General features: G+C 40.5%; 1 protein-coding gene across 1 annotated transcript; it reads left to right on the top strand.

Moving 5' to 3' along the window:
• The first annotated feature begins 4,279 nt into the window (after window positions 1-4,279).
• Window positions 4,280-23,001, top strand: IFT57 (intraflagellar transport 57). Its single transcript, XM_075719513.1, has 11 exons — window positions 4,280-4,491; window positions 6,861-7,023; window positions 8,144-8,262; window positions 9,206-9,296; window positions 12,566-12,634; window positions 13,184-13,306; window positions 17,648-17,719; window positions 18,328-18,459; window positions 19,385-19,447; window positions 21,292-21,358; window positions 22,571-23,001. Exons 1-11 carry the CDS (start codon window positions 4,280-4,282, stop codon window positions 22,747-22,749), a joined length of 1,290 nt encoding a protein of 429 aa, XP_075575628.1. The 3' UTR covers window positions 22,750-23,001.
• Window positions 23,002-26,703: the final 3,702 nt, after the last annotated feature.

Below are 26,703 nucleotides of genomic sequence, written 5' to 3'. Positions count from 1 at the left end.
GTCAGTTAAACAACAATGAACTGGAAGCTCTCATGCACAACGAAAGAAGAATAATCTTATTGTAACTGACAGACCACACTATTCCTCCATCCCGGCACGCTACTCTAAAATACAGCGTACTGCAGTGGAGAAATTATCTCACGAATCAAATAGCTTGAAAAGAGTCTAAAGAGCCTCCCCGGGTTCTTTTCCTCTCCCAAAGGACAGCTAAAGGTACTATTCCTGAGTTACACAGGGCACAAACTTAGCCAAGCTTGCTAGCCAGTTCTTTTAATACTTGTCGTGGTTTAGCCCCAGCCAGCAACTAAGCACCACGCAGCCGCTCACTCACTCCCCCTACCCCGATGGGATGGGGGAGAGAATCGGAGGAGTAAGAGTGAGAAACACTCCTGGGTTGAGATAAGATCAGTTTAATAATTGAAATAAAGTAAAATAGTAATGATAATAATAACAATATAACAATAATAATAACAACAATATACAAAACCAGTGATGCACAATGCAATTGCTCACCACCCACTGACCCATACCCAGACAGTTCCCAAGCAGCGATCGCTGTTCCCCAGCCAAGCCCCCCCCAGTTTCTATACTGAGCGTGACGTCATATGGTATGGAATAGCCCTTGGGTCAGTTTGGATCAACTATTCTGGCTGCGCCCCCTCCCAGTTTCTTGTGGACCTGGCAGAGCATGGGAAGCTGAAAAGTCCTTGACTAGCATAAGCAGTACTTAGCAACAACTAAACCATCAGTGTGTTATCAGCATTCTTCTCATCCTAAATCCAAAACACAGCACTATGACAGCTACTAGGAAGAAAATTAACTCTATCCCAGCTGAAACCAGGGCAATACTAATGAATAATTTTGACTGCCATCTGTCACTGTATTTGTGGTGGATGTGAATCTGACATCCCAAGGATTTTTGCATGTTATTTAGTTTGTAAAGCTAGACTGATTATTTTATGTATTCTCACTTTTCTATTAGGGAAAAAACCCAACAGAGGGGCACCAAAATAGTAAACCTGAGACAGAGATGACGCAAGAGTAAAACAAACACTTATGATACAAATTTTTGTTCCATGTTAGCAGCAATTTCCAGTATCTGCCTTCTTTTCCTACTTGCCTTGGCAAGTGGTGTACATTGTGTTTTGTTGGATTTTTTGCTTGTTTGCTCATTTGTCCATCATTTCCAACTTGATTAATACAATTATGCTTGATGTTTGAATTTCAGAAACTGCAATCAATGCTAAATTTCCCTTAGTGAGTGATCTGTCATGTTTAATAGACAGCCTGTGCAGTTTGGCAGTAACATGGTTCCAATAGTACCTCTGCGATGACTTTGGGGGCTGCATCAAGGAGTGCAGCCTGCACAGCGCAGGCCGCCTCGCATCTTCTAACTGTACTCCATAATGCCATACTGAAATACAGAACTATGACTGGTTATCTGAAAATTTTCATGTTCAGCACAAATCTTAGCTTTGGATCTTCCCACTGTAGTGTGTTAAGAAAAATGTTTGTTGGTCTGCAGAAAAACCTGAGGAGTGCAGGCTCTGGCCAGTCTTCTTTTCAGCAGGTCTGGGGTTTTACAGGTGTAAAGTATATGTATGCTGATAGTTAAGAGTCACATTGCAAAGTACTGAGTAAACATGCTTTTTATGTTTGTTACAGACCTGAATGGCACAACCAGGAAATCACACCCTAAGGCTTTGTAGTGCAATATCAATACAAAATTATTTATACAGGCAGCATACAACTAGAATTAAGATCACTATAGTCGTATCAGTTACTGATGCTCTAGTTGTCAGGAGACTTATTTCATACAGAACCACCATGGGCTCAACTGGGCAGCAGCTCAGCCAGGGTTTCTGAGAGCAAGGCAAGGCACTAAAACGCATCTTCCAAGACATACAGCGAAAACAAGCACTGAAGAGCTCAGATAGTGGTAGGGACAATACTGCACTTGCTTTAGCCGCTATAGGAAACGAACATCAGATGGCACAGGCTTTCTTTTTCTTCTATTAGTCAGTGACCAAGCCTTGTGTCCTACATCATCTTTGAACTTTCCATTTGATCTGAACCCTGATCAGGGCACTCCCCTAGCATACAGGCATCAGGATCAACCTCTGCTCAGTGAGCTTTCCTCTGTGACACACTGTGAGAACAGCCATGTATACTGTAATACTCTTAACCCTCTCAAACAAAAGTTTTTTATTCTGTAATAGAAACGATTCTGATTAATTCTTTTTCAAGGTAACCTAGCAACAGCACATTTCAAGCACACACACACACTTACAAGGACTGGAAACGCCCAAGGATTTCAAATTTTACCAACAAGCAAACAAGAAAAACAAGTGTGTAAAGTTCTAAAAAACCCACATTAATCACATACTGCTAAAACATTGTAATAGCCACAGTGATACTAGCCTTCCAGAATTTCTCCACTGAATCTTCAAGAGCCATTTTCTGTACTGGAAAAGAGAATTAATTCTCCACCTCCCCCCAGTGAAACCCTTACCACTTAAATACTAACTCTATACTTCAGTTGTTAAGAAATACTCCCAAAGGAAGAAGGTTCCCACATTCTACACATCCAAAATTGTCTTAGGAAGTAGACCAAAAATACTGTGTTTTACCTTAATATACACATATCATATTCCCCACCTCCCCCATCCTGTACACTTACAATACCATAGAGCTGTTATAAGAATGTCGGGGGTGTTTTACCTCTTCTGATTTCAAAAGTAGCCAAAAGAAGTCAGCCTTCTTGCTTCAGGTGTTTCTTGCAGGCAGGTTTTATATAAATAAAATTAACATACAGCTCTCCCGAAACCGTGGAACTTTGCCTCTTCCCTGCTCCTTTCACAAGCCACACCTTCACATACCAGAGCTCAAGTATTGACCGTGCAAGTTCACACGTGTCCCTCAAATGTAGGCAGTGGTTTTTGTAGTGCGAACCACGTTGTTATACATGTTAAGCTTCCACACCTTTTGTGTCCACTTCTCCCTCTTTGGGCTTCAAAAGCTTTCTCTCTTAACCATTTCTTTTGCCTGGCTTTGTTGAACGAACTCTTTAATGAGAACTCCTGCAAACTGCAACTGCGAAACAGAAGATACCGCTTACTGTCAGAAATGTGATTTCTACAGCAGCGGTGATGCCGCTTGGGGATCGTGCTTGGGCACTATGAGAGCAAGAGTAGAGACCGGCAATTCTCTTACTAATGCGGAGTGTAGGAATCTGACACGGAGCAAGGTAAATTCTGTATGTAACGTAAAATACAAACTATTGCTACACTCTTCCCAGAAAGCTGGTCAACTGAAACAAGAACCGTAGGTGCCTTGGGCTGTCTGCAGGGTTAGGCAATTATTTTCTAACAACATTCCTCTAGTGCTTCATTTTCTGTGGACAATTCAAGCCTCGCGTGCGCTATTTGGTTTCCAGTAGAAGCACGCGACAAAGCGACTCACGTATTTTAGCAAAGAAGCTTAAGAAAAACCAAACGAAATGCAGGAAGAAGTGAAAGGAAGCGGTGTCTGTCCTCAAAAGATCCCGGCTGGCGTTAGCAATACGCGGGTGAGGAGCGTCTCCCGCACTCCTGGGAGAACCAGCTCGCTCCCCGGCTCTCCTCCCCACCTACCCACAGCGGTTTCAGCTGGCGACTGCGGCCGACCTCCAGCCACAACTCCTCCGCTTGCTCTTCCCTACACGCCGCTGTAAACTACCACAGCCCAGGCCACGAGCTTTGCCATCAGCAGGTGTAGCTGCTGCCTCACCTCAGCCTGCGTGGCGTAACGTGCCCACAGCCTAGTACCGAATCGGGTCAATGTTCAACTGAGGAACCACCACGACAGCCCCGCGCTGGCGGACGCACGAAGCTGCGCCACCCGTCCGGCGGGGAAGGGCAGCAAAGCTTTAATAAACGCGCACCCCCCCCGCGGGCTGAAGGGTGACTGCGGGCCGGGCCTCACACCGGGCGGCTTCCTCCTCCGCAAGCAGCGTGCAAGGAGGCGTCCCCGCCCGCGCTCGACCGCTGGAGCAACGCGACTGCGCCACCTCCTCCCCGCAGCCTACCGTCGCCATGATTATGGAGCCCGATGACGCAAGAGCCCGATGGGGCGGTGAGTGGCTGTTGAGCCGGCACGCCTCGCCGCCGTTGGTGGTTCGCGCCGAAGGGCGGCTGCCGGCGCCAGTGATTGGGGCAGGAGGTGGGCTTCGAGGCCGGGGAGGGCGGGGATTGGTAGGGCCGGTCGCCACGGTTACGGGCGGTGGCGGCGGGGCTCCAAGATGGCGGAGGAGGCGGCGGGCCGTGGCAGCGGGGCCCGGCGCGGGGCGGCGACGTGGGAGCGGGACGAGGAGGAGGGGGGGGCGGCGGCGGAGCGGGGCCCGGGCGCGGCCTATCACATGTTCGTGCTGATGGAGGGCCTGCTGGACAAGCTGAAGCTGCTGAACTACGAGGAGGAGGCGCTGCGGCGCCACAACATGCGGCCGCTCTCCAGGTGCCCCTCGCCCGCTCCGGCGGGCGGCTGGCGGCGGCGCCCGGGGGCGCGGAAGGCCCCGGGGAGGGCGGCGGCCTCGGGCGGAAGGCCTCGGCGTGGCTGTGGGCGGGGGGCCGGCTGGGGCCCGGGGGTCGCGCCGTGTGGTACCAAGCTCCACGCCTGAGGGCCCGGAGCTGCCACGGCTGCGCCGCTGGCTGCAAGCCCGGGGCCTTCGCAGGAGGAAATCCCAGCGGGCGGCTGCGCGCCTGCGGTCAGGGGTGCGGGAAGGAGGGCCGGCTCTCGGATGACAAGGTGCCTGGCTCAAGTTAAAACCAGCCAGCTTCACAGCTTCCCCCATGGTTTTGAAGATTTCAAAACGGGAAGACCCTCTGTAGGCTGAGATGTGATGGGTAAATAATCACTTGACCTTCCCTGCCCCCAGTAGATAACTTGAGTTTGAATGTCTGCGTGCCAGTGTATCTGCAAAAAATTCTACCCTAAATGGATTTCTCATATTCAGGGCAACTATTTGTGGGGGGTGTGTATGTGTAAGGGGGCTTAGACCCATTGTTTTTAAGTCTGTTTTTTCATATCTAATACATATTTGTTTCATATGTAACATTTTTTTAAATTACTGTGGGAGACAGGAAACTTGGGAAACGGGACCAATGTGCTCCCAACATCCTCCTGCCCAATTAACTTTCAGATCCATCCATCAGTTTCAACCAGGTTACATACCAGCATATCACACAGTTAAGCTTTCTATAAGCAACAGTTTGATGGGGGAAAAGACATAGTCCAAATTATTCTGTTGTTGGGAGGGAGGCTCAAGGCTGTAAGGCTCAGTGGCTGTAAGCTGGTTTTAGCCAGCTGTCAGACCATCAATGGATTTGGAGCAAGGAAGCAAACCTTCGTCCGCCTTAGCGAGCAGCTGTGTCTCCAAGGGGAAGAGTTTGGTTCCGAGTTTCCAGCGTGCACACAATTTATATTTTGTGGGCACTAACTGTGGTCTGATTTTATGGACTGAATTCTCATTAGGACCACATCTTTCAATTTGGTGTGATCCAAAATAGATCCAGTTTGCGTACCTTGCTCTCTAAAGTGACCCAAAGCACAGTAGGTGAGGATGGGTGGAAGGATCGCTTCACAAACATGCTCCTGATCTGAGCTTACACACTGATTTAGGTACACCAGCCTCCTGCCACTCTTGAGGAATATGGGAAGGGGAAGAGGTTTGGGGAACTTTGGAGCAAAAGGAACCTGATGTATTGCTGTTGTCAGGAAGAGTATTTGGGGATGTTAAGAAGGGAACAGGAGGTGAGGTTACTGTGGTATAATGACATTGGATGAGGACAATACGCAGAAAGAGGACACATCTCTTTAGGCAATGAGGCTTCAGTAAATTTGTTCTCCCCACCTCAAGGAAGTGCCATTCAAGTTTTCATGCAGTCACTTGATGCAAAATTAATTTATTTATTTATTTTTAAAGAGGCATAATCATACACCCAAATACAGATACCTTTCTTTGTGCTATTTGTCTAAACTCCCTTTAATGGAGAGCAATATGCGCTTCTAAAGCACTTTTCAATGTGTCCTAAAGTAGTATAAAGGATGAGACAAATCCACCCTGGCTTCCAGTGTCATGGGTAAAGGTATAAAGCTTTAGCAATGGATCATTTTAAGTTTGAAGTAGGCTGTTTGCTGTGTGATGTTGACAGTAGTTATCAGTCACTTTTGCTAATCTATTTGGAAGATTTTTTCAAATTTAAATCTTGTCTTGTGCTGTAAATCGCTTGCCCTGTGAAAACTGCCTGAGATTTAGCAAAACCTTAGTTCATTCATGCCCTACAAGTTATTGGTAATTGTGTATCTTTGACTTTTGATTCTTTTGAGATTTTAAGTATTTTATGTTATGCAAGGGACATTTGAATGAATCCATTGTATAGGCTCTTAATTAGTCAGTGGTGGTATTTTATGAAATGATGGGGTGGATTCTGCATCCCTAAAATTAAGTAGGAACAGAATTGAGCTCATCATAATTTGAGACTGCTCAGGTAAATAAGAGGAGTAACTTGGGTTTATGTGGAAATTAATTGGTGGTGTCTAACTGAAGCTGTATAATCCTGCTGGCAGGAGAGAGGAGTACCCGGTTTCCGTTTGATTCCTTGGAAGTCTAATGCTGATTAATAGCTTACTCAAAGCAGGAAACAGATAAGCTGCGTGTAGAAAACTTAGTCTACTGTGTGAAACGAGAGCCCGAATTTAGTTCAGATGGATCACTCATTGTGAAAGTCAGTTAAAGAAACTGCTTTCTAGCCTATGCTGGCCTATAATGCTGTAAGAGCTTCAGGAGCTCAAAATATTTACCATTTTTTCCCCTTTTTAAACAGGCACTACTTTGCACTGCCCACTAATCCCGGTGAGCAGTTCTTTATGTTTTGCACGCTTGCCGCTTGGCTGATCACTAAAGCGGGACATCCCTTCGAACAGCCACAAGAATATGATGACCCCAATGCAGTAATATCAAATGTACTCTCAGAACTGCGATCATTTGTAAGTGTTGAACATGCTGTTTTCCCAAGTGTATTTCAAGCACGTGCATCACCTTCAGAAACAACAGTAATGACACACTTTCTCTGCTGTCTGAATATGTTCCCAAGGACGGGGCAGACTTTTCCTATCTATAAGTTTGTACTATGTTAATTAGTTAATTGGAGGTTTATACTGTGTGTACCTACTTGCTAACTCTTTGGCACTATGAAAATGGGCTTACGATATTATATATGATCCCAATTAGTTTTGCTCCACAATCTGTGAGATGGATTAAATCAGGCTTACTGTTTATAGTGCCACATATGTTGCTCATTTATAGCAGTATAATTTACAAAGATTTTTATCTTGAAAGTTTACACAGTGCTTGTGATCCTACTCCTGCCAAAGTCAGTGGTATAATTCATAGTGAAGGAGATAGTTTAGAATTGTGTTCATGTTTTCTTTTTGTTTGGTTTTTTTTTTTTTTTGGTTGGTTGGGGTTTTTTTTGTTAAGCAGTAGAAGGTTGCATAAACTGCCAGGAACTATTGGGATTCTTTTCATTATTAAACCCTGCCCCACCCTTAAGGTCAGGAGAGTGTATCAATTTACAGGAAGTATGATCTTATGTAAGATTATACTGTGGTACAGCTGTGAATGATGTTAAGAATGCTGTTCTCTAAAGGAGTTACTTGATAATAAACTAAGATATTTATTCTGTAGGACAGCAATAAATAAAAATAAAATATTTTATAAATAAAATCTGGAACAAACAAGGCAATATTGAAAAGTTGGTAGTTAAGTCTCAGTACCCAAGTTCCTCCATCGCTGTTCTTACCTTGCCAGCATGTCACTTGTGTGCTTGACCATCTAGCTCCCTTGTGGCTTCCGATTTCTGCTCCCTGTGAGTATCCTCTTATCAGGTGCTTTAAAATTTCTACACCGCATCTGTTCCTTGGGTTGTTCTGTTTTCCCTCCTCTTGCCTGACTGGAGCTGCACAGGGGAAGAATATGAATTAACATTGGTAAAATCTTCATACGCAATGGACACTTTGGTTTTAGCGTAGTAAATCTTGTTACCTGCCTGAGAGGAAACTCGATTGATGGGTAGCCGTTAGTAAACAGTATATCTCTTTATTTTAGGGAAGGCCTGTGGATTTTCCTCCCTCAAAATTAAAGGCAGGTTATGGAGAGCAAGCGTGCTATGTTCTTGATTGTTTAGCTGAAGAAGCCTTGAAATACACTGGCTTTAGCTGGAAAAGGTATAGTACGCTTTTAAGCATCCTCCCTTATGCATTGTCTTCCAGCAAACAAATATAAGTTGTAATTATAAGGACAAAACATAGTAATTACCAAAAATGCTTTACTTGATGTTTCATGAGATGCAAAATTCAACTAGGCTTGAAGCAGTGGGACAAATTAGTTCCTAATGCAATTTCACACAATTTAGTCTATTACCAGCAAGGATGAGTTTGGGCCATTAATAGACTTCGCTAATGAATAAAGATTTGACTGATGACCTTTTTTTTGGTCATTCTCTGATGCATAACTGCTTGTTAATCTGACAGTTGAGTTGAAACATATTAACATTCTTTTAGGTCCTATCAATCAGTCTTGACCTCTTCAGTTGGAGGTATGCACAGTATGTGATCATGTTGCAAGTAGGCTACAGTAACTTTGAGTATTTAATCCAAAGGAAATCTTAAGACAAATTAGATGACAGATAATTTCAAGTACATGAAAATTTTTTAAAAAGTGCTCTTTATTTCATTCCTTCCCTCTGATGGATTTTGAAATGGATATAGTGAAGTAATTTCTACCTTGGAAATATTTTACTGTTACCTCTATTTAGTACAAAATTCCACTGTAAGCCAAAAATGAGTCTGTGGTGACTTGCATTTAAATTTTAAGAGGTTAGACAAAAAGGGAAAATGACACAAAATTTACTCCCAAATGTCTTTGCAGTATGAATGTACTGTACTGCTTGGTATAATAACTAACCCTAATTTTTAAGACAGTCCAAGATAAAGAAAGACTTCTAAGGCTGAGCTTTAATTTTATTTGTTTAAATATGTGACGCACTGTCTAGTCCTATTCCACATCATCCATACTTCTCATGAAATGTTTTGTTTGCTTAGGAGCAATTTACAGAGGTATTTCCAATATATTCTGTAAAAGCTCTGCTGTTCTTTGAACTAATTTCAGGCCAGCATATCCAACAGAAGAGCTAGAAGAAGAAGAAATAACAGAAGATGATGCAGAATTAACACTTAATAAACTGGAAGAGGATGTTATGGTAGGTTTACCTAACTGGTTTTGATTATATCAGTACTGGTCAGCTATAAGAGAATCTTTCTTGCTGTTCGTTTTGTTTGGCTTTAAGAAGTCTTTTCCATTAGCTGATCCATTGCCCTTTTTTCCTGCATCTTTTTTCCTGCATTGTCAGCTTCTCTGAAGTTTTTTGTTTCCTTTCAGATAAGGTTGTTAACTCTTTGGGGCAGAGCTTATGTTCTTATGTGCATTTATAGGTAATGTAAAGTGAAATGGAATCTAACGGTACATTAAAATTGCATAGATTCAGAATTGCTTGTTTTCTGCTGATACAAGCTGTTAATGTTAAACGAACTTCAGTCCCTGTTTACAGAATTGGCTAATATTTTGTTAAGATTTGCCCAGCATTCTATGAATAGAGTGCTCACTATTGTAACTCAGATTCCACTGCAAATAGGAAACAGTAAGTTTGGTACTTAGTTGATTTTAAGATCTGGGAACAGGGTAGATAGAAAAGAGCAACTGGAAACCAAGCATTTGTTTAAAAACACCAGCAAAGACCTAAATAAAGGTTGCAAAATTGTTTCTGTAGAGGAAGGTCATGGCAGTTCATGGCTGTATATGTATTCCACAAATGAAACGGTAATACCCAGTCATCCATTCTGACTGCAGAACAAGTCTGTCTGCTTTGAAATACCTTTTACCAACAAGATGGCAGTGTTTGAGGATGAATTGCTTTATTTATTCCTGCTTTTTAACTATAATAATTACAGTGAAGTTGTCACATCTGTGAAACAGCCTATGAAATACACCTGTAAGTTCAAATATGCTTTTAGGACTTACTGATGGATGGATGTTGAACAGAGGTTGTTTCTTGCTGATTGATTTTCTCAGAAGATTATTTTTAGGAGAGTTGGAGTGTCGCTGTTATCTGGTAGCATAATGACAAGATACTGTCATTTTCACAGGCCTCTGTCAGTCTCCTCGAAGTGAATCTGACACTGCTGACTTAAAAACGATTTTTCTGGAGAGAGAAGTTAGCTGAAGTCAAAGTGAAAATTACAAAAAGAAGTTAGTTTCACATCTGATTTTTCAAAAGCGGATGATTCTGTGCAAAATAAATGTAGATCAAAACCAAAATATCAAAAGCTGTGAGCCTGGAAGTGTTCACTAGCTGAGTCAGTAAATTACTTGAGGAGAAAACAATTTTCTGGAGTGTTAAGGCCCACCAATACTGGATAGAAAATGCCACAACTGTCCCATTTTTGTGTTCACATTTTCCAAGTGCTTGGAAAAATTAAAGGTCAGAAAAGTTGGAAATAGAATGCCAGTAATGTTATCATATGGTTCTGATCATAGTCCTGATTTATACAGGATGTCACAATAGTCCACAAGAATGTAACAGCTGAAGAGTTTGCTTCTCTTCTTCCTCTTCTCACAGTTTTCCTAAGAATTGCATTATTTTTCTCATTTTTATTAGCCAAGAAAAATTCCAAACTTTTATTCTTAAATTTCATACAATATGCAGATACTGTGAGGTGGCTGTCTGGTTGCATTTTTACCAGCTTTGAAGTCTCCACAGAAAAAGTCTTGAATAATTCTGAGAACAATAACAGACATTCTGTGGTGCATGTTTGACCAGCCTCAGAAATGTAAGCTGTCGGCTAAAAGCTTTAAATATGAAAACGGTCAGCTGTCTGCTCTTCTCTGCATCTCGTTAAGGTCTAAGCTGTTAAATTGCGAAGTGGGGAGGAAAAAGTTAACTAAAGCACAGTTGAAACCCTTCAAAGAACTTCTGGATTTGCTCAGGTAGTATCTGAGGCCATGATTTTCACAATTAACATGTTTTATTAGCTCTTCTGAGTTTGTGTGTTAATAAAACCATTAAGCCAGGTTTATACCAAGTGGATAACCACTTTTTTAGAGCCCCTAATTGTTCTATAAGGATTAATTATATGCCGATGTAATTTTTTTTTTTTTCCCCCAGTCCATTGTTGCTGCCAATATATTGGTATGTCCTGGGTGTATTAGCTGTATCCATAATTGAATTTAGCAGTATTTCCAGTAGTTAAATGCTAATGACAAGGTTCATTGATTGTTCTTCTGGTTTTGATTCTTCTGAATAAAATGGATGAGGCTGACAGAGACAAGCCTAGTTCTGTAAGTCTTGGGGAATTAGGTGAACAGGAGCCAGCGAGGCTGGCTGTGCATGGAAATCTGCACAGTTTGGTTCCTCAGTTCTGATAACTAGTCATCTTGTTGTCATGGTAGTGTTGTAACACATTCTTCTAAGTGCTGTACAAATATATATTGTCCATTTAGTAAAAGATAGTCTCAATCTAGTCACCATTAATTTCTTGCAAGTATTCAGGGAATTTGGAGCCAAACACGCCAGAAGAAAATAGAGTGGTCCCTATCAGTAAAAAAATAGGTAAGGTAAAGGAATAAGCTCCCGCTGAGTCTTGAAGGGTTCTACGCTAAGACCTGTGTTATTGCAGCATTCATGATTTGTCTAGAAAGGAGGCGAGTGGTGGAATTTGACTTTGGTGGAAAAGACGATGGCTAACAGAAGAGCTACAGAAGGACAAGGTGTATAAGGGTGAACTGTATGGGTGATAAAATGGCAGGTGAAATTCAGTATAGATAAACAGAGGGTAACGCATGGCAAAAGCATCTTTGGTTTAGGCAGTGATGGGCTCTGAGCTGATCATGATCACTGAGGAATGAGACTATAATAGGTAATTCTATAAAACTGTCAGCCCAGTGCGTAGTGTCATGGGCAAGAAAACAAATCGATTGCTTCAATTTGAACTGTATCATTCTGCACACTTTCAAAATGTAGTGTCATTGTACAGCTCCAAATCTGTAGTGCAAACAACATCTTGAAAACTGTGTTCAGGTCTGGTTGTGGTTTGGTTTTTGTTTTGGTTTGGTTTTATTTTTAATGCAAAGCTTTAGGAAACATAAGAAGTTACAGTTACCATACAACTATTGAAAATGGCCCATTTGATGTGAGAGGGCTTAGGTTTTGGGATGGTTTTTTTGGTTGGTTGGTTTAGGTTTTAAATACTGTGGCACCCTGAGGGAAATGTGGGGTAGCTTTCATCTTTCACATTATCCCAGATACTGTGTCTCCTCGTAAGATTTTAAGTAAATACAAGCTCTGTTATCATAAACTCTCCCCTGTCAGAAATTTGGAATTTAAAACTCCTTGTCCTGTGCTCCTGCAAAATGAAATTATGGAGAAAGATTGTGCAATACTTACTGAAGCCTTACTTTGCAACTTCCCTTAAGGAAGAAGAGTCGGACAATGAAGAAAATTTTATTGACCTGAATGTTCTGAAGGCACAAACATGCAGATCAGTAAGTTGTAACCCATCAGTCCTCTCTTGAGAGATTTTTACATCTGTAGCAGCAATTTATTTCTGTTGGATTTAAGTGTGAAAGTCCTTATATAGTCTAAACTTGAAAAAACATTCCAACTAAAATGAATCAGCTTACTTTAAAAGAAAAATGTACATCCAGTTTGTAAACTGTTATCACTACAACGTTGCTGGAAACATTTGCAAGAAATTTTTACAGAGACTTAGGGAAACATGGTATTAGTGTCTTGAATGTATTTTAATTTTTCCCCCCCTTGCTATTTCTGGAATGTATTATAATTTCTTCTTATATACATTTTGTTCTTGTCAGTTCTAAATATGATGGGAAGATGTATTTATTTTAATTCCTAGTCTTTATGAATTCAAAGAAAGCCATTAAAGAAATTTGTTATATCTGTAGTCTACATCATTCCGGATATAAATTTTTTTCTGACTATGAACACTGTAAGCCATTGTAGCATGATTATGCACAGTGAGAACTGTTAGAAATGATGATATTTTGTATATAAACTTTGTGATTTTTACACAGGACATGAATAACTCTGCAAAACAAGAAGAGATTTTACAGTCCACGACAGATGCAGCAGAGTGGAATCTGGAAGTGGAACGTGTGCTTCCACAGCTGAAAGTTACAGTCAGGACTGACAATAAGGTATGCGAGAATGGCTTTGCACATGTACGCGTGGTGATTAAAGTGTGATTTCAGTCAGTGTTGTTTATTTTCCATTTACAACTTTTTTTCTTTTGTCATGCCAAGAATTGTGAATAATGGGCTCTCCAACACTATCTTGTCTGAATCTTTGTCACTTACTTTGACCCTAGAAACAATAATTTTCAGTAGTTTTTTTTTTTCCCAATATTGTATAAGAATAATTTTTTCTGCTACTTACAGGGCACCTTATTTCCATAGATTTATTTCCATAGATTTATTTCCATAGATTTATTTCCATAGATTTATTTCCATAGATTTATTCAGTGGAAACTTCTTAAATGGTTAAATATGTCCAATGTATTCACACTTCTGAAAAATTACACCCTCAGTTTAGCAGCTATTAAAACATCTTCCTGAAAGAGAGCTGAGGAACTTCTTATCCTTTAACTGTTCAATTTGTTAACCACATTAAAGGTTGATTGCATGGAATTAATCTTGCTGAACTTTAAATGGCAGTAAAGTAGCTCTATACCTCTGATATAGTCATCATGGGCTCTTCTTACATTTAACAAAAAGAAATGAGTACTTTTTCAACTGATTTTATGTATCTATCCAGATAACTACCTCAAGATGAAATTAATCACTTCTTAGAAATGAGTCTTACTCTCCATAATCTACTCCAAGGAGTCTAGAATGAGCAGCTTAGAAGTAGGCATCTATCTTTGGCAAGCCGAAGTCCAAACCTAGGACCTATTCCTGGTGTTGCCATAAACATTCTTTCTAGGAGCTTTTATAGCACACACAGATTAGTGTAGTATTCAAATTGCTCGTTTGTTGTGACCCAGCTAGTTGGAATGTTGGAACAATCTGTAGCAGTGATACAGAATTCAATGAAAACTAATTATCTTGCCCAAAATAGGCTAAGCTGTCAACTATCTCTTAAATTGCTTGCCTGTCTTACTGCATTCTTCTGCTTGAATTGACTGGTTTGAGACACCTTTCTCTGATTCTCGACAAGCCCATCTGTTACAGAGAACATCATGCTTGATTCTCACACTAAGAAATTAAAACTTAATAAAGACATACATGGAAAATTAAAGCCACTGTAAGACTGAGGTTTACTAGCCTCCTGTTTAATGCACCATCTCTTGGCTTTAAGGAGTGTGTCAAAATGAACTTGAAAAGAGGATTCTTCCTTTTCTAGCTTCTGTGCTATCATGCTTTCAGAAATAACTGGAGAGAAGTATCTGACATTTTTTCATTCTACAAGAAAAGCATCATGTTCTGTTTCCTGTGTGGCACATGTATACATAGTACCAGGGAGGGTTAATGGTTTAATCAGTGGCGTTAGAAACTAGAACTTATTTGTAAAGTCCTGGACAGGGGTGAGAGGGGGGTGTGTTGGGGGGCGGGGGGGGGGGGCATTTGTTTTTATTTCAACTTCAAAGTTTGACAAATTGTGAACAATTGTCACCAGACCAACAAAAGCTCTTGAGTCTGCTGCAAACTTAAACCCCAACATACAACATAAGCACATTTGCTCTACTAGCCTGTGTTTCATTCTGGAAGAGAATAGTGGGCAGCAGCGCAATTGTAGGCAGCAGGTGAACCTCATGGGCTGAACAGCTGTTGGAGATGCTGGGCTGTGCTCTTCTGAGATAGTGAGACAGAAGCACCCATCCTTTGGTAGTTATGTGCATGTCCTATGCAGGGGGATGGCCTCACTTCACATCAGCGGAACTGCCTGTGATTGAAGGATGGCACACGTTTAGGTGCGCAGCTGTTTTAAGCCAGGATTTGTTTTGTACCTGTTCTGAGACATTATAAGTGGCTGTATCCTCTCGGAGCTCCAGGATCAGGAATTCCTCTTGCTCAGGTGCTGCAGCCCAGCCCCGTGTGTGTGGGGACCTGTGGGTCCCCATCCCAGACTGATGGATGCAGCTGCTGCTTCTTTCTTGTTTGCAGGTTCAGAAGCATGTATCACACAGACACACAGAGGACTCTGGCATGGCCAGCTACACACACTGCCACAAACAAGGCACTGTTTTCAACAGCACTTGTAGGACTCCCATAATATATAAGTACAGACAGCCAGGCTCCCTTCAGCTAATTAAGACTGAAGGTCAGAGTGAAAGCACACACTGCCTTCTCTCTAGATTCACAAGCACATTCGTGGATCCCTCAACTATCAGCATGGTCCTTCTGCCTGACTGATCCCCCTGCCTGGATGCTGGGCCCTCTTAACTGTTTCCCTCCTCTTCTACTCACCAGTTAGTCCAGCTTGACACTTGCCAGCAGAGGCACACAGTCACGCGCTCGTCTTAAGGGCACTCTACATTTGTGGATTGCCCTGAATACCAGCATATACCCTCTGCTTGCCTCATACCCAGGCCTGGATCCAGGCCTACTACTCAATGGATAGTTCAGTTTTAAGTCTGCTATTGAATTTTACACGTGCACAGCAGGTTTAGAGAAGATGCAAACATTTGCCTGTCCCCATCCCAGCAGCTGGCACCAGCAGCACGGGCTTATGACCCCCAGTCTCGCTCCAGCTGCTGGCACTGAGCCGCTCACTTGCTTTACTCACACCGGTCCTTCCCAGTAGCTGGATTTTGGGATACATGCCAGTCCTGCCTTGGTGGCCGAGACCCTCACCTGCCTCTGTGGCTGGCACTGAGACACCCACTCTCTCCGGCTGCAGACACCACAGGCCTGGGACACCTCCAGCCCTGGTCTGATTCCAACTGCTGGCCCCATATCCCCTCTCACCAGCAGCTGGCATTTAGTTCTTGCAGCACTCATACACGCACGGGATAGAGTGTGAGATTGCACAGAAAGCTAACTAAAAAAGAATTTAAGAAGATAGGACAGACTGCAGTGATCAGGCACAGGGCTCGGTCAGACAAGTGGACTTTTACACATGACCAGCCCCTCTTATACCCCCTTTCTGTTCCCCACTTTGTTCCTCTGCAGTCCCGTTCCCCTGCATGTTGCTTCATCAGTTTGCATAGTTGCACCAACCCTCGTCCGGAATATCCAGAACCCTTATAAGTTGCAAGGGCCAGATTCACCTTCTTTGAAGTGATGCTTGCAGTTTCTTGATAGCCCATCAGTTAGTGTGACTGATGAGCTTTGTTTCCTGTCCTTGTCTCCCTTAGCGTTTGTCTGACAGGTCTGTGTCTCTGTAAGTTTTGTTTTTTCCCTCCCTCTTTTCCTTATCATTCCATTTTGACAAGGTCTTCGATCAGATAATTGTACTGATACAAATATTCTCACACTCTGCATGCCCTTATCCGCTAGTGTAACTGGCCAGGTTTGTTTCTTGTTACTGCCTCCATTATTGTTTGGGTGAGATTTGTGCCTCTCTGTTTCGCTTATCATCCTTTTTGACAAGGTCCTTGATCAGATAATCTTACTGAAGCAAACACTGTCACCTTCCATATATCCTTACGGTACCTATTTTACAAGAAAGTCGCCTAAGGTTTGATTTCAAGTGATAAAGATTTATTAACATCACCTTTTTTTTTTTTTTAAACACCTAGACCAGTACTGTGCCAAAAGCTTAAAAATCTTCAAAATATTTTTTAGCATGTTCAGAAACACAATACTGAAATAGCAGTAATTCTACAGTGCTACTACTCTGCTTCATTTTGAACTCACAGTCTGTCTGCAGCTGTGCTTTGGGTTGGGGAAATGTAAAAAGTTTGCATTGATAAGGAAAAATTTGTGATAAAGCTTGGGAACTGGAATTGATTTCTAAGTAAAAGATGCCTACCTATCAAGTTAAAACACCACCTTTTCTCATCCCCCATCCCTCAGTCTGTGTATGTTTCCTATGAAGAAAGCTGCAAATAATTTTCCCCCTTCTAATTTTGTCCCACTATCAAAAACAAGTTTAGGTATTTCTGCCTCTCTCATTTCTTTCCATTCTTCTCCTGATAATAGTAAGGGCTAAGTAGAAAGGGAGGATCTGATAATCTGGAGCTGGTAGGTGTTGGGCATTTGAAGCACTCATTTTGTCTAAGAATAAGCTGAGCTAGCACAGTTATAATCAGTATTTTCAGTCTTTGTGACGATCAGACTCTAAAAAGCATAGCTACTGAGGTATCAGTGAGGATGTCAGTGTTTGTTTATGGATCTGAGTGTCACATGTGACATTTAGGAGATTTATAAATTGTGTCACAATAAGCAAGTGCCTCTGGATATGAACACGGTAGTGGCAGAATGGTACATGGTAGTAGTATAAAAGAGACCCTGCCTTACATACCAGCATTTGTTTAGTAACCAGAGGAAGGTAAAAGTTGCGCTTACCTGTGTTTTACTTTGTGGCATCTTTTCTAGGATTGGAGGATTCATGTAGATCAAATGCATCAGCATAAGGATGGAATTGAATCTTCTTTGAAAGAAACTAAGGTATGTCTTGTATGTGCAGAATACGTCACTGATCTGTCAGCATTTTTATTTTTTATCTGGTATACATTAAGAATGAAATTGATTTTTTTTTTCCTTCATTTTATTTGTGCTAATGCTGTAAAAATAGAAAGGGAAATATATGATAATGATGATTAGGGACAGTGGGACTGGCAAAATACCTTGTGAGAAGGAGTTGTGTATGTGAGGATTAACGGGGATATTAGGGTTCATTAACGTATGAATTACTCTAAGTACATTCTGACTACAGAGGGCAAAATACAATAATACAATCTGAAAACAAGTGCTGATAAAAACCCCAGAATACTGTCAAATACTGTTGTTGAAGTAATTTACTGTCATCGACATTTGTAATTAATTGAGGGGGGGCAGTGATGGAAGCAGTAAAGCTTGAAATACGTATTTTGGAGGAATAATTTTTTGTTGGCTAAACACATTAGGAATAATTTTTTGTTGGCTAAACACAGCATTTCTGTACTATTTTTCTCTCTTACTTGTAGGCTTCCACATCCTTTCTTAATTACAGCACCATTTTAATACTCTTTGCGTACTATCTGTATACTGTCAACCCACAGAATATGATTTTCTAGGGTTACCTTGACAAACTCCATAATGAAATCAGCAGAACATTGGAAAAGATCAATAGCAGGGAAAAGTACATCAACAATCAGTTGGAGCACTTGGTTCAAGAGTACCGTTCAGCACAAGCCTTGTTGAGTGAGGTAATGCACTGATCTTTTGTTGTTGCCTTCTCTAGTATAACCTTGCTATTAAGTGAGGGTGAAGGCAAAGAAGACTCGGAGGAGTTATCTGTGAATTCTGCTGTTGGATATAAAGCAGGGGAAGTGTTGATTGGCTGTCAAATTATATAATTTTTAAGCTAAACTAGCAATTTTTATTGAACTATTCTACAGGGGAAAGTAAATGTTTTTTGCCTGAATGTTATGTAAATCTGTTGCCAATCTTGAGCAGCTAGTAAATTGCTAGTTCTGCTTTCCCTGTGAAGTTCACACATCTGTGATGAGTCTCAGTCCAGCACTCATCTCTTATATTGATTACTCGTGCTAATGTGCACAAAGCGCTCTGATTACTCCTTTGCTTCATTTAGTTTTTATGCCAATAGAGTGCTGTTTGAGAAGCTTTTTGATCCCCTAGTTAGGGGGCCTGCATAAGCTGCCATTTGGCTAGCCCTCCTATTTGTGGGCATGATGTTAAAATAAGGCTAACAGGATTTGACCTCTGTGCTTTCTGTTTACCTTACTGTTAAACTTTGAGAAGCTTCAAGACAGTAATTTACTGTTGACGAAGAAGTATTCTGGGTTTCAGGATTCAATTCTGTCTGCATTCTGGCAAATTTTCTTTATGTTTATTTTCTCATGTAAATGATTAGAAAACATACTTCTTATTGTGTATGTATTAGGGCTATTACACTTTTTAAAACTGCTTTAAATTTTTGAACAATAGTCATTACAGGGGCTGATGTTTCAAGTCTGTCCGCATATGTGTAGCGCTGTAAATGTCATTGGGACTTTGTGGAGGAGTTTCTGGAACTGGGACGTGTGAGAGCAAGTTTGGGTGTTCTCTCTGAGCTATCTGCATACATCTCTTCAGCTTTGTCATTACAGCAAAAGACATGTTTCTTTCCAGGCTAAAGAGAAGTACCAGGAGGGAAGTGGAGGAGTAACTGAAAGGACTAGAGTGCTTTCTGAGGTAAAACATCTTCACATAATTTCTTTTGCTTATTTTAGAACAATCTTCAGAGAGTTGGCGTTTAGTGTTTGCGGTTTTATGAACCTAGTTCTTCCTGATTTGTTCTCATGTTAAAGATTAATCTGTTTGTTTAGTGGAGGCAATCTAGTCCAGTCCCGGCATTTTAAATCCAGGCTGCTATTGATTTTTAACTTGAGAGTTTGGGCAAACTGTTGTGAGCTCTTAATTTCCCCAGTTCGTAAAAGAGGCTGAATGTTCTGTATTTTATAACCTGTGTCCTAGAATTATTGAGGATTAATCAAGTCATGTCCATAAATTTTTTGGAAGAAGAAAAGCTTAACTCTCGTTTTTAGTTAAAATTAACAATTTGAAATTTTCACCTTCCAAGCACTTAAAAGCAGTATTTGACTAAATAGTAACTTTTCCATACCGGTCAAATTATCTTAATACCTAAACCTGGTTTTCTGTTGGGTTTTTTTTTTTTTTCCCCTTCTTCTTTTTTCTGACAAATTTAAAGAAAAATCCCCAGACTCCTAACTGCCTCAACATGTTGAGTGTTCCATGGCATTTCATTTAGAATTACTGCCTGATTTCCAAATATTTCAATCCATTGTCCAATTCAGATTTTTTTTTAATGGCTCTGTTGTTTGGATTTGAAAAACCCATTTTATTTATTAGATGATAAAGTGTCTGGAGTAGTCACATAAAATAGATCACACCGTAAGAATGTGCTGGAAATTGTAAAACAAGTTTGAGATGTTTTAGAATAGAATAGAATAGTTCAGTTGGAAGGGGCCTACAACAATCATCTAGTCCAACTGCAGTAGGTAATACAGCAGTTTAACGAGAGTTTTCTATCAAAGATTTCTGAGTGTATGGATTCTGCAGAATTAGAGCTTATTTCTACTTCACTCTCAAGGAAGTAAGTTTGAAAAAGAGAGTACTTTACAATGACTTTAAATTTATAATGTGTGTCTGCTTTGTAAGTTAATGACTGATTAGCAGTGATGAATATGTTACTAGCTGGCAGCCTTCAAACTATGTAGATGCAGTGGTGCATATCTGAGATAAACTAGACACGTTGGATATTACTACTGACCTGCTTTCAAGCATGCAATCAAATCTCAGCCCACTTAGCGAGACCAGCAGCACTGTAGGTATGCACTAACAGTGCAGCAGTGTTTCTTTTTTGTTACTGAAAAGGCATATCGAAGCCTTAATGAAGGGCCATTTTTATATTATAGAGAAAAATACTAAATTATTACCTAGACTGTACCTTAGAATAATATATTTGCTTTTTCTTCATTGTCTACAAAGGCAAACTGGTTGATAGTCAGTGCTGAAATGCACTTTTATTCTTCATACATGCATTTTACATACCCGTACGCATGCCAGTGCCAGCACGCATCATCTTTTGCTGCAGTGCTGTTTCTCAGGTTTCCACCATCACTTGCTGAAGTCCTGACACTTCCAGAAGGGCAGCTGGCATGGTCATTTGATGCATCTTGGTCTGCAGGGATATTGGTTCCTATCTTCCATCCAGCATCGTACTGCAACACTTCCACTGTTGGTTTTATTGTTTTAGGATGCGCAAATTCTTAGTAACACCATGCTGTTTGGCCAACTTGTTACTCTTTTTGCTGTAATTTTAACAACACTGATTTATTTAAAGTTAAATTAAAACTTCTTAATGTTTGAAAAAAAAAAGGTTCCTCTGTATATAACTAAGACAGATTAGTTCATTTTTTTAAGTAATGCGGTTATTCAGCAGATAATTTTTTTTGTTTTCTTTTTTTAACTTGACATTCATCTGGTTTAATTAAGAAAAAAATATCTATTTTAAGATTACAGAAGTATTAGAGAGAGTGAAGCAGGAAACAGAAGAGAAAGGAAGTAGTATGACCGATGGTGGTAAGTATGTGTTTTGCCTCAAACGAAACACCTGTTTTCTCAGTGACAGGTACATAATTTGTCCTTTATTAAAGAAAAATAAAACAAGACCGGAATGAGTGACTAGTCTAAAATAGCAATATGAACATTTTAAAAGGTGTCTTAAGAAAATCAGGAGTCTAAACCTCTTTGAAAAGGTTATGTAAGTCTGCAGAATTTCCCCCTTTGGTAAATTATTAGTAAAAATAAAAAAAAAAGGGGGGGGGGTGGTTGTCTCTGCTTTGAATAGTTATCAACTCACTGGAAGAAATTCACACATCATGGGTTCAAGCCCTTTCACTCTGAATAGTTACTGGCAGTAGCTGCTAGATTCCCTACGTTTGGCTGGAGTCAGTGAGAAAATTCATTTTGGTGTTTCGATGTTTGGACTTTTTTAATATTTAAAACTGCATACCTATTTGAATTAGTTTGTCTTGGACTCAGGATTTGGTGGTTTGAGATTTTTCCTGAATAAATACATTGTTGCAAATGTATAAGGAGTACAAATGCAGAAATAAATTGATGCATGTTACAGTAGGGCTAAATATGCAAGCGGTATCCATATGTAACTGTAACCATTATGGCTAATTCACTTAAGTAGTTGTAAGTATTATTGTAGGAACAAATTTTGTGCACCTTGCTTCACTGTGAAGGAGCTACTTGTGTGCCTCGCAGCACCTTTTCTGTATCATGGCATGGCCAAGGGCCAGAATAAAGTTTAGAGCCCAGAATTATAAGGCGCAATATGATGCAGCAGCATCCCCCCTAGGGTGATATTATTGGGAAGTGAGAGATTAGAAACAAAGTATGGAGCACAAAACATTCAAATAGCTTTTCACAGGTAAGATGACCTGCTGAAGTTGTCTTCAGTTCTCTACCAAACCCCAAGTCAGCTATCGGGATGAGGCTTTCAGCTGAGCAAAACACATCATTGACAAACCTATCTTAATGTTGTTGCACATCTTTATGCAGATCTTAGATGACAAGAAGACAGCAAAATTGTCATCGCCTATTTCTATCTTTAAAGATTATGTCTTGCCTATTAAAAATGGGGTATCGGTACAATCAAGTCGTCAGAGTGAAACGCCCTTTTGTTCATTCAACTCCTCAATTTTAAGGAATGAATTATAGAAAATAATGCTTTTGTGTTAAGTAGCTGACACTGAGTTGCACTGTTTATCTTTTTTTGAACAGCTCCTCTAGTAAAGATTAAACAGGCCTTAACAAAACTGAAGCAAGAAACCATTCAGATGGACATACAAATTGGTGTAATGGAACACACATTACTCCAGTCAAAGCTGAAAGAGAAATCCAATATGACTAGAGATATGCATGCAACAATGATTCCAGAAGCCACAGTAGGTGCCTATTAAAATTGTTTGGAGCTGACTTGGCTTGCCAAAATAGTTTTCTACCATTTTCTTTTTTGTTGGTTTAGGGGTTCCTTTTTGTTGGGGGAGAGGGGGAACTCATTTTTCTCTTTTGTTTTTAAGAAGATGCTTGTCATTTACTTTTAAGAAGTAACTGCACACTTTCGACTCAGCATGAAGTCATGTTTAGGTTTGTGCTGTAAAGATTTACTGCAGATCCATTCCAGATTTATGCTAATAAATTCTTATTAATGAACATGTCTCTACTTCATTGGAGAATGTTATGTAGCGTGAAAGTCTACAGAATGATACTGACAGCCTGTAATCTTGATATTCTACAGTGCTGAAAGAAAATTGCTTGCAAAGGACTTGAATTTAAAATATCTATTATTGCCATTTACATACGTTTAGTATAAAGTATTTAATTGCTGATACTGAAATAATACAGCATTGTCCCTTCTAAAAGGCTGGGTCAAAATTGATTTCAGCTGCAAGTAAAAGTAAATTGTTGCTTCCACTTTATGAATTAAGCAAAAAACTAACGTTGCAATAGTTGCAGTAATATTGCCATGCTCCATGTCGGCAGCCCGACACAAGTTTGTGAATGGACAACCACTGTATTCCATCACTGCTATGGATGTGTTTTGTAATTATTTTTATTTTTCCATTGCCTGTAACAGAAGCAATGGTAACAAAATCTGTACAAGACCAGAGAATGTGAAAAGTATTGCCTGGAAATTACTTTTGGCTCTCTAATTTTTTTTTTATGTGTCGTCACTGTTTCAGAGTCACTTTATATTAGCATTGGGTCAAATGCTGCTTTCATTTATAGTATGTAGTAGAGCCATGTGGACATCATTTGGATTATTCTTGCTTTCTGTTCTTGTGTCAGAACACTTAATATTGATCTCTGTTAAGGAAAACTGTTGCCAAATCTAGTTCTGTAATACAGAATGAGAAGAAAAATGTAGGAGGAAGGTTGGAAGTGTAATGGCAACAGGGAGCTCCCTTTGTCTCAGTAAATGTGTGGGTAGGGAGTGATTCTAGACATTATAGGTAATGAAGGAGTGTGGAACAAACACATAACCTTATTCAAGTACTAGTACATCCTTTTGGTTACCATTGTTCATAAGCCATGAACCATATTGGTACAATTCCAGTGATACTAAAATCCTCCCCTAACTTCTGTAGGCAATTCATTCATCTTACAATTAATTTCTCTCACTTAAAGGTGAGCAGTATTCTGCATAATTGGCGGATCAGTTCTGTGTCTTAAAGCCAAGACATGTGACACAGTCAGTACCGTGAGCCAGTTTCTTAACTTTGTTGTGCTTCAGTATTTCATTTGCCAAAAAGAAAAAGCCCTAAACCCATCAGATTTTAATAAGTGAAAAGCTATATCTAAATGCCAAGTATTATAATTTACCTGTGCAAGCAACTGCTGAAAATCTCTATGAATCACACTGGAAATCGGTTTCCAACTTCTTTGCTGCCTACCTATATCCTCCCACATTCAGCTTAAATTAGAAAAGTTATTATTCATGTTGCCTTTGTTAGGTGGTGTTGCTACTGCGTATTTACTTTAACAGCAGGTTTACTTCAACTTAAGATAAAAGCAATCCTCTTCTGCATTGCCTGCAAAGCAGTTCACTGATGCTTTCGGATTGCAAATGTTGTGCTGTGTAAATGCTGTTTATGTAAATACTTTCACCCCAAAATTCCTCCTTCATGCTAATACAACAAACAAAATTAATCAAAAACCTTCCCTTCTGAATTAAGCCTCTTATTCTATTAGAACTGAATCTGTTAAGACAAGCATGGTCAAAACCCCTCTAATGTGGTAGAAGAATCTCCAGAAGAAAAGCTAGCCTCCTTTATGCCAATATAGTTCTAAAATAGTGTGCTAATTATGTGTAATTAATCTGCACTATTTTTCACGGTACTGTCTGAAACCGCATTAATCTAAGCAGGATGCTTCTGTTGTCTCAAGAGTGATACATGGCCCTTAATTGTCATCTGACAAAGAATGGCATTTGCCCATTTAGACAGTAAAACCACTTGACCCCGCTTTGAAAGTGGTCTTACTGATCCAGCAAGTGGCCACACCACCTTCCTTAAAAGCATGAGGAGAGCAACGAGGTCTGTCAGAAGCAGCCTGAAAGGCTGTTCTAAAAAAGCAATTATCTGTGTAATTATTCCATTGCTGGATCAATGCAGGAAGCAGAAGCCACATTAAAATTAAATCACTTGATTCACGTTATTTCATACATTGTTCATTATCCAATGCAATGTCAGAACCGAAAACCAACAAAATGTAGGATGCACGTGAAGCTGTGCTGTGCTATAAAACAGTCTCTCTTCTTCTGAAGAATACTTGGGGCAGAAGGACTATTCTTAAAAGTTAACTTTTATATACAGTTCTCCTCTTCCAAGGGCCTTTACTGTTTTCAGTCCTCTGAAATACACCAGCACGGAGGCACGGTGTCACTGTTACACATCATCTAGAAGCCAAACAGAGGCTAGCTATAGACAGATCCAGAAGTAGCACAGAGGGACAAACAAGGAGTTTGATTTGCTGAATCTGGTCAGAGAAGCCATGGGTTTTCTCTTTGCCGTGAGGACTGCGATAGTTCAGTCTCATATGGGGAGAGCTGAGACTTGGCTCTTGGAAATATGTGGCTGAGGAAGGCTCACCAGTACCCAGCTCACTCTCCTGCCTGTACTCCCCAAAGCTCCAGAAAAGGAACACGAGCAACATATTACTTCTTAGGGTTTCTGCAGCTCTGAAATCCCTCTGAACCTCATAACATGACTCTTATTTCCTTATTTCATAACATGAGTCTTATTTCCCTGGGCTATCTTCTCTCTAGGCTAGGATGTAATGGATGCAAGTGCCCTGCTAGGAACTGGAAGTAGCCTTAGCTCTCGCTGCCGTATTAGAGGTGCTGTTTACAGGCCATTTAGGATATTTGAGAGTGATGTTATATTTACTAAAGAGGGTAACGTGGGTAATATCCCAATCCCTATTCTCTTCTAATGTCAGCAGATGGCATGATTTGCTGAATATTATGTGCTGTGCTGGTAAAAAGTGCAAAGTAGGGGCTGGATTTTTACCTGTTAATCCAATTCTTACATAGAGAACCTTCTGTGGAATTAATGACTTAATATTGAAATAGCAAGAGTTTAATAGTGGCTTTCAATCATATGCCAAGAATTGGGTATTGCGGTAATAGTGCTGTGCAGGAAGTTGAACCAGAAGTTCACATGAATCTGAGAAACCACTAACTGTTACAAACAACTCCCAGATCTGGGCAGGATATTCTCACTCTTTTCTGCTGATGGCATTAAAGGCTTTCCCCTCTTCCCTAACATGAAAGAGAGGAACTTCAGGGAAAATTCTTTCTTGAAAAGAAAAACAAGTGCCCGCCTACTATTACACATTGCCCCTTTTTTGGAGTATAGCTCTGCTGTGCACTGTCACATACAAAAAAAAAATCACTGTATTGCTAATTGTAAGTTACAGTAAGAGCAATTAAGTCATCTTTGCATGACCTATAAAAAAGACTAGGCATAAACGAAGAGCCTGTATGTGAACATTTCCAGCTTCTGAGCTCTTTGAATGTTGCATCCAAATTTTGCAGCCTGGGCTTCTCTCCAAGTTTCACAAATGTTAATTAAAAAAAGAAGAAATTAGTGTGATGCTGTTTCTTTCCACGCTGGCTCTCAGCCCGCTCCCTGAATGTCAGTGCTGCAGTGTGCCTCCACGAGGCAGCTGCATGTGCATGCGCACATGCGGTGCGCGTAGTCCTGCCTGTCGTTTGGCCGAAACTAGCAGTAGGCTTTGGCAGCATAACAACGTGCCTGCGAATACCCTGTCCCAGTTCCCGCAGCATCGGTGCTTTTGTTGTGGTTTAGCCCCAGCCAGCAACTAAGCACCACGCAACTGCTCGCTTGCTC

The sequence above is a fragment of the Pelecanus crispus genome, chromosome 1 (assembly GCF_030463565.1).
Source record: "Pelecanus crispus isolate bPelCri1 chromosome 1, bPelCri1.pri, whole genome shotgun sequence".
NCBI classification, from domain to species: Eukaryota; Metazoa; Chordata; class Aves; order Pelecaniformes; family Pelecanidae; genus Pelecanus; species Pelecanus crispus.
The sequence above is the reverse complement of the archived record's forward strand: the minus strand, read 5'-3'. Positions and strand labels throughout refer to the sequence as shown.

Coding starts and splice junctions, on each gene's coding strand:
- IFT57 (XM_075719513.1), top strand. CDS start 4,280: ATGGCGGAGGAGGCGGCGGGCCGTGGCAGCGGGGCCCGGCGCGGGGCG. Junction 7,024..8,143: donor TCTCAGAACTGCGATCATTT/GTAAGTGTTGAA, acceptor TCTTTATTTTAG/GGAAGGCCTGTGGATTTTCC. Junction 13,307..17,647: donor CAGTCAGGACTGACAATAAG/GTATGCGAGAAT, acceptor CATCTTTTCTAG/GATTGGAGGATTCATGTAGA.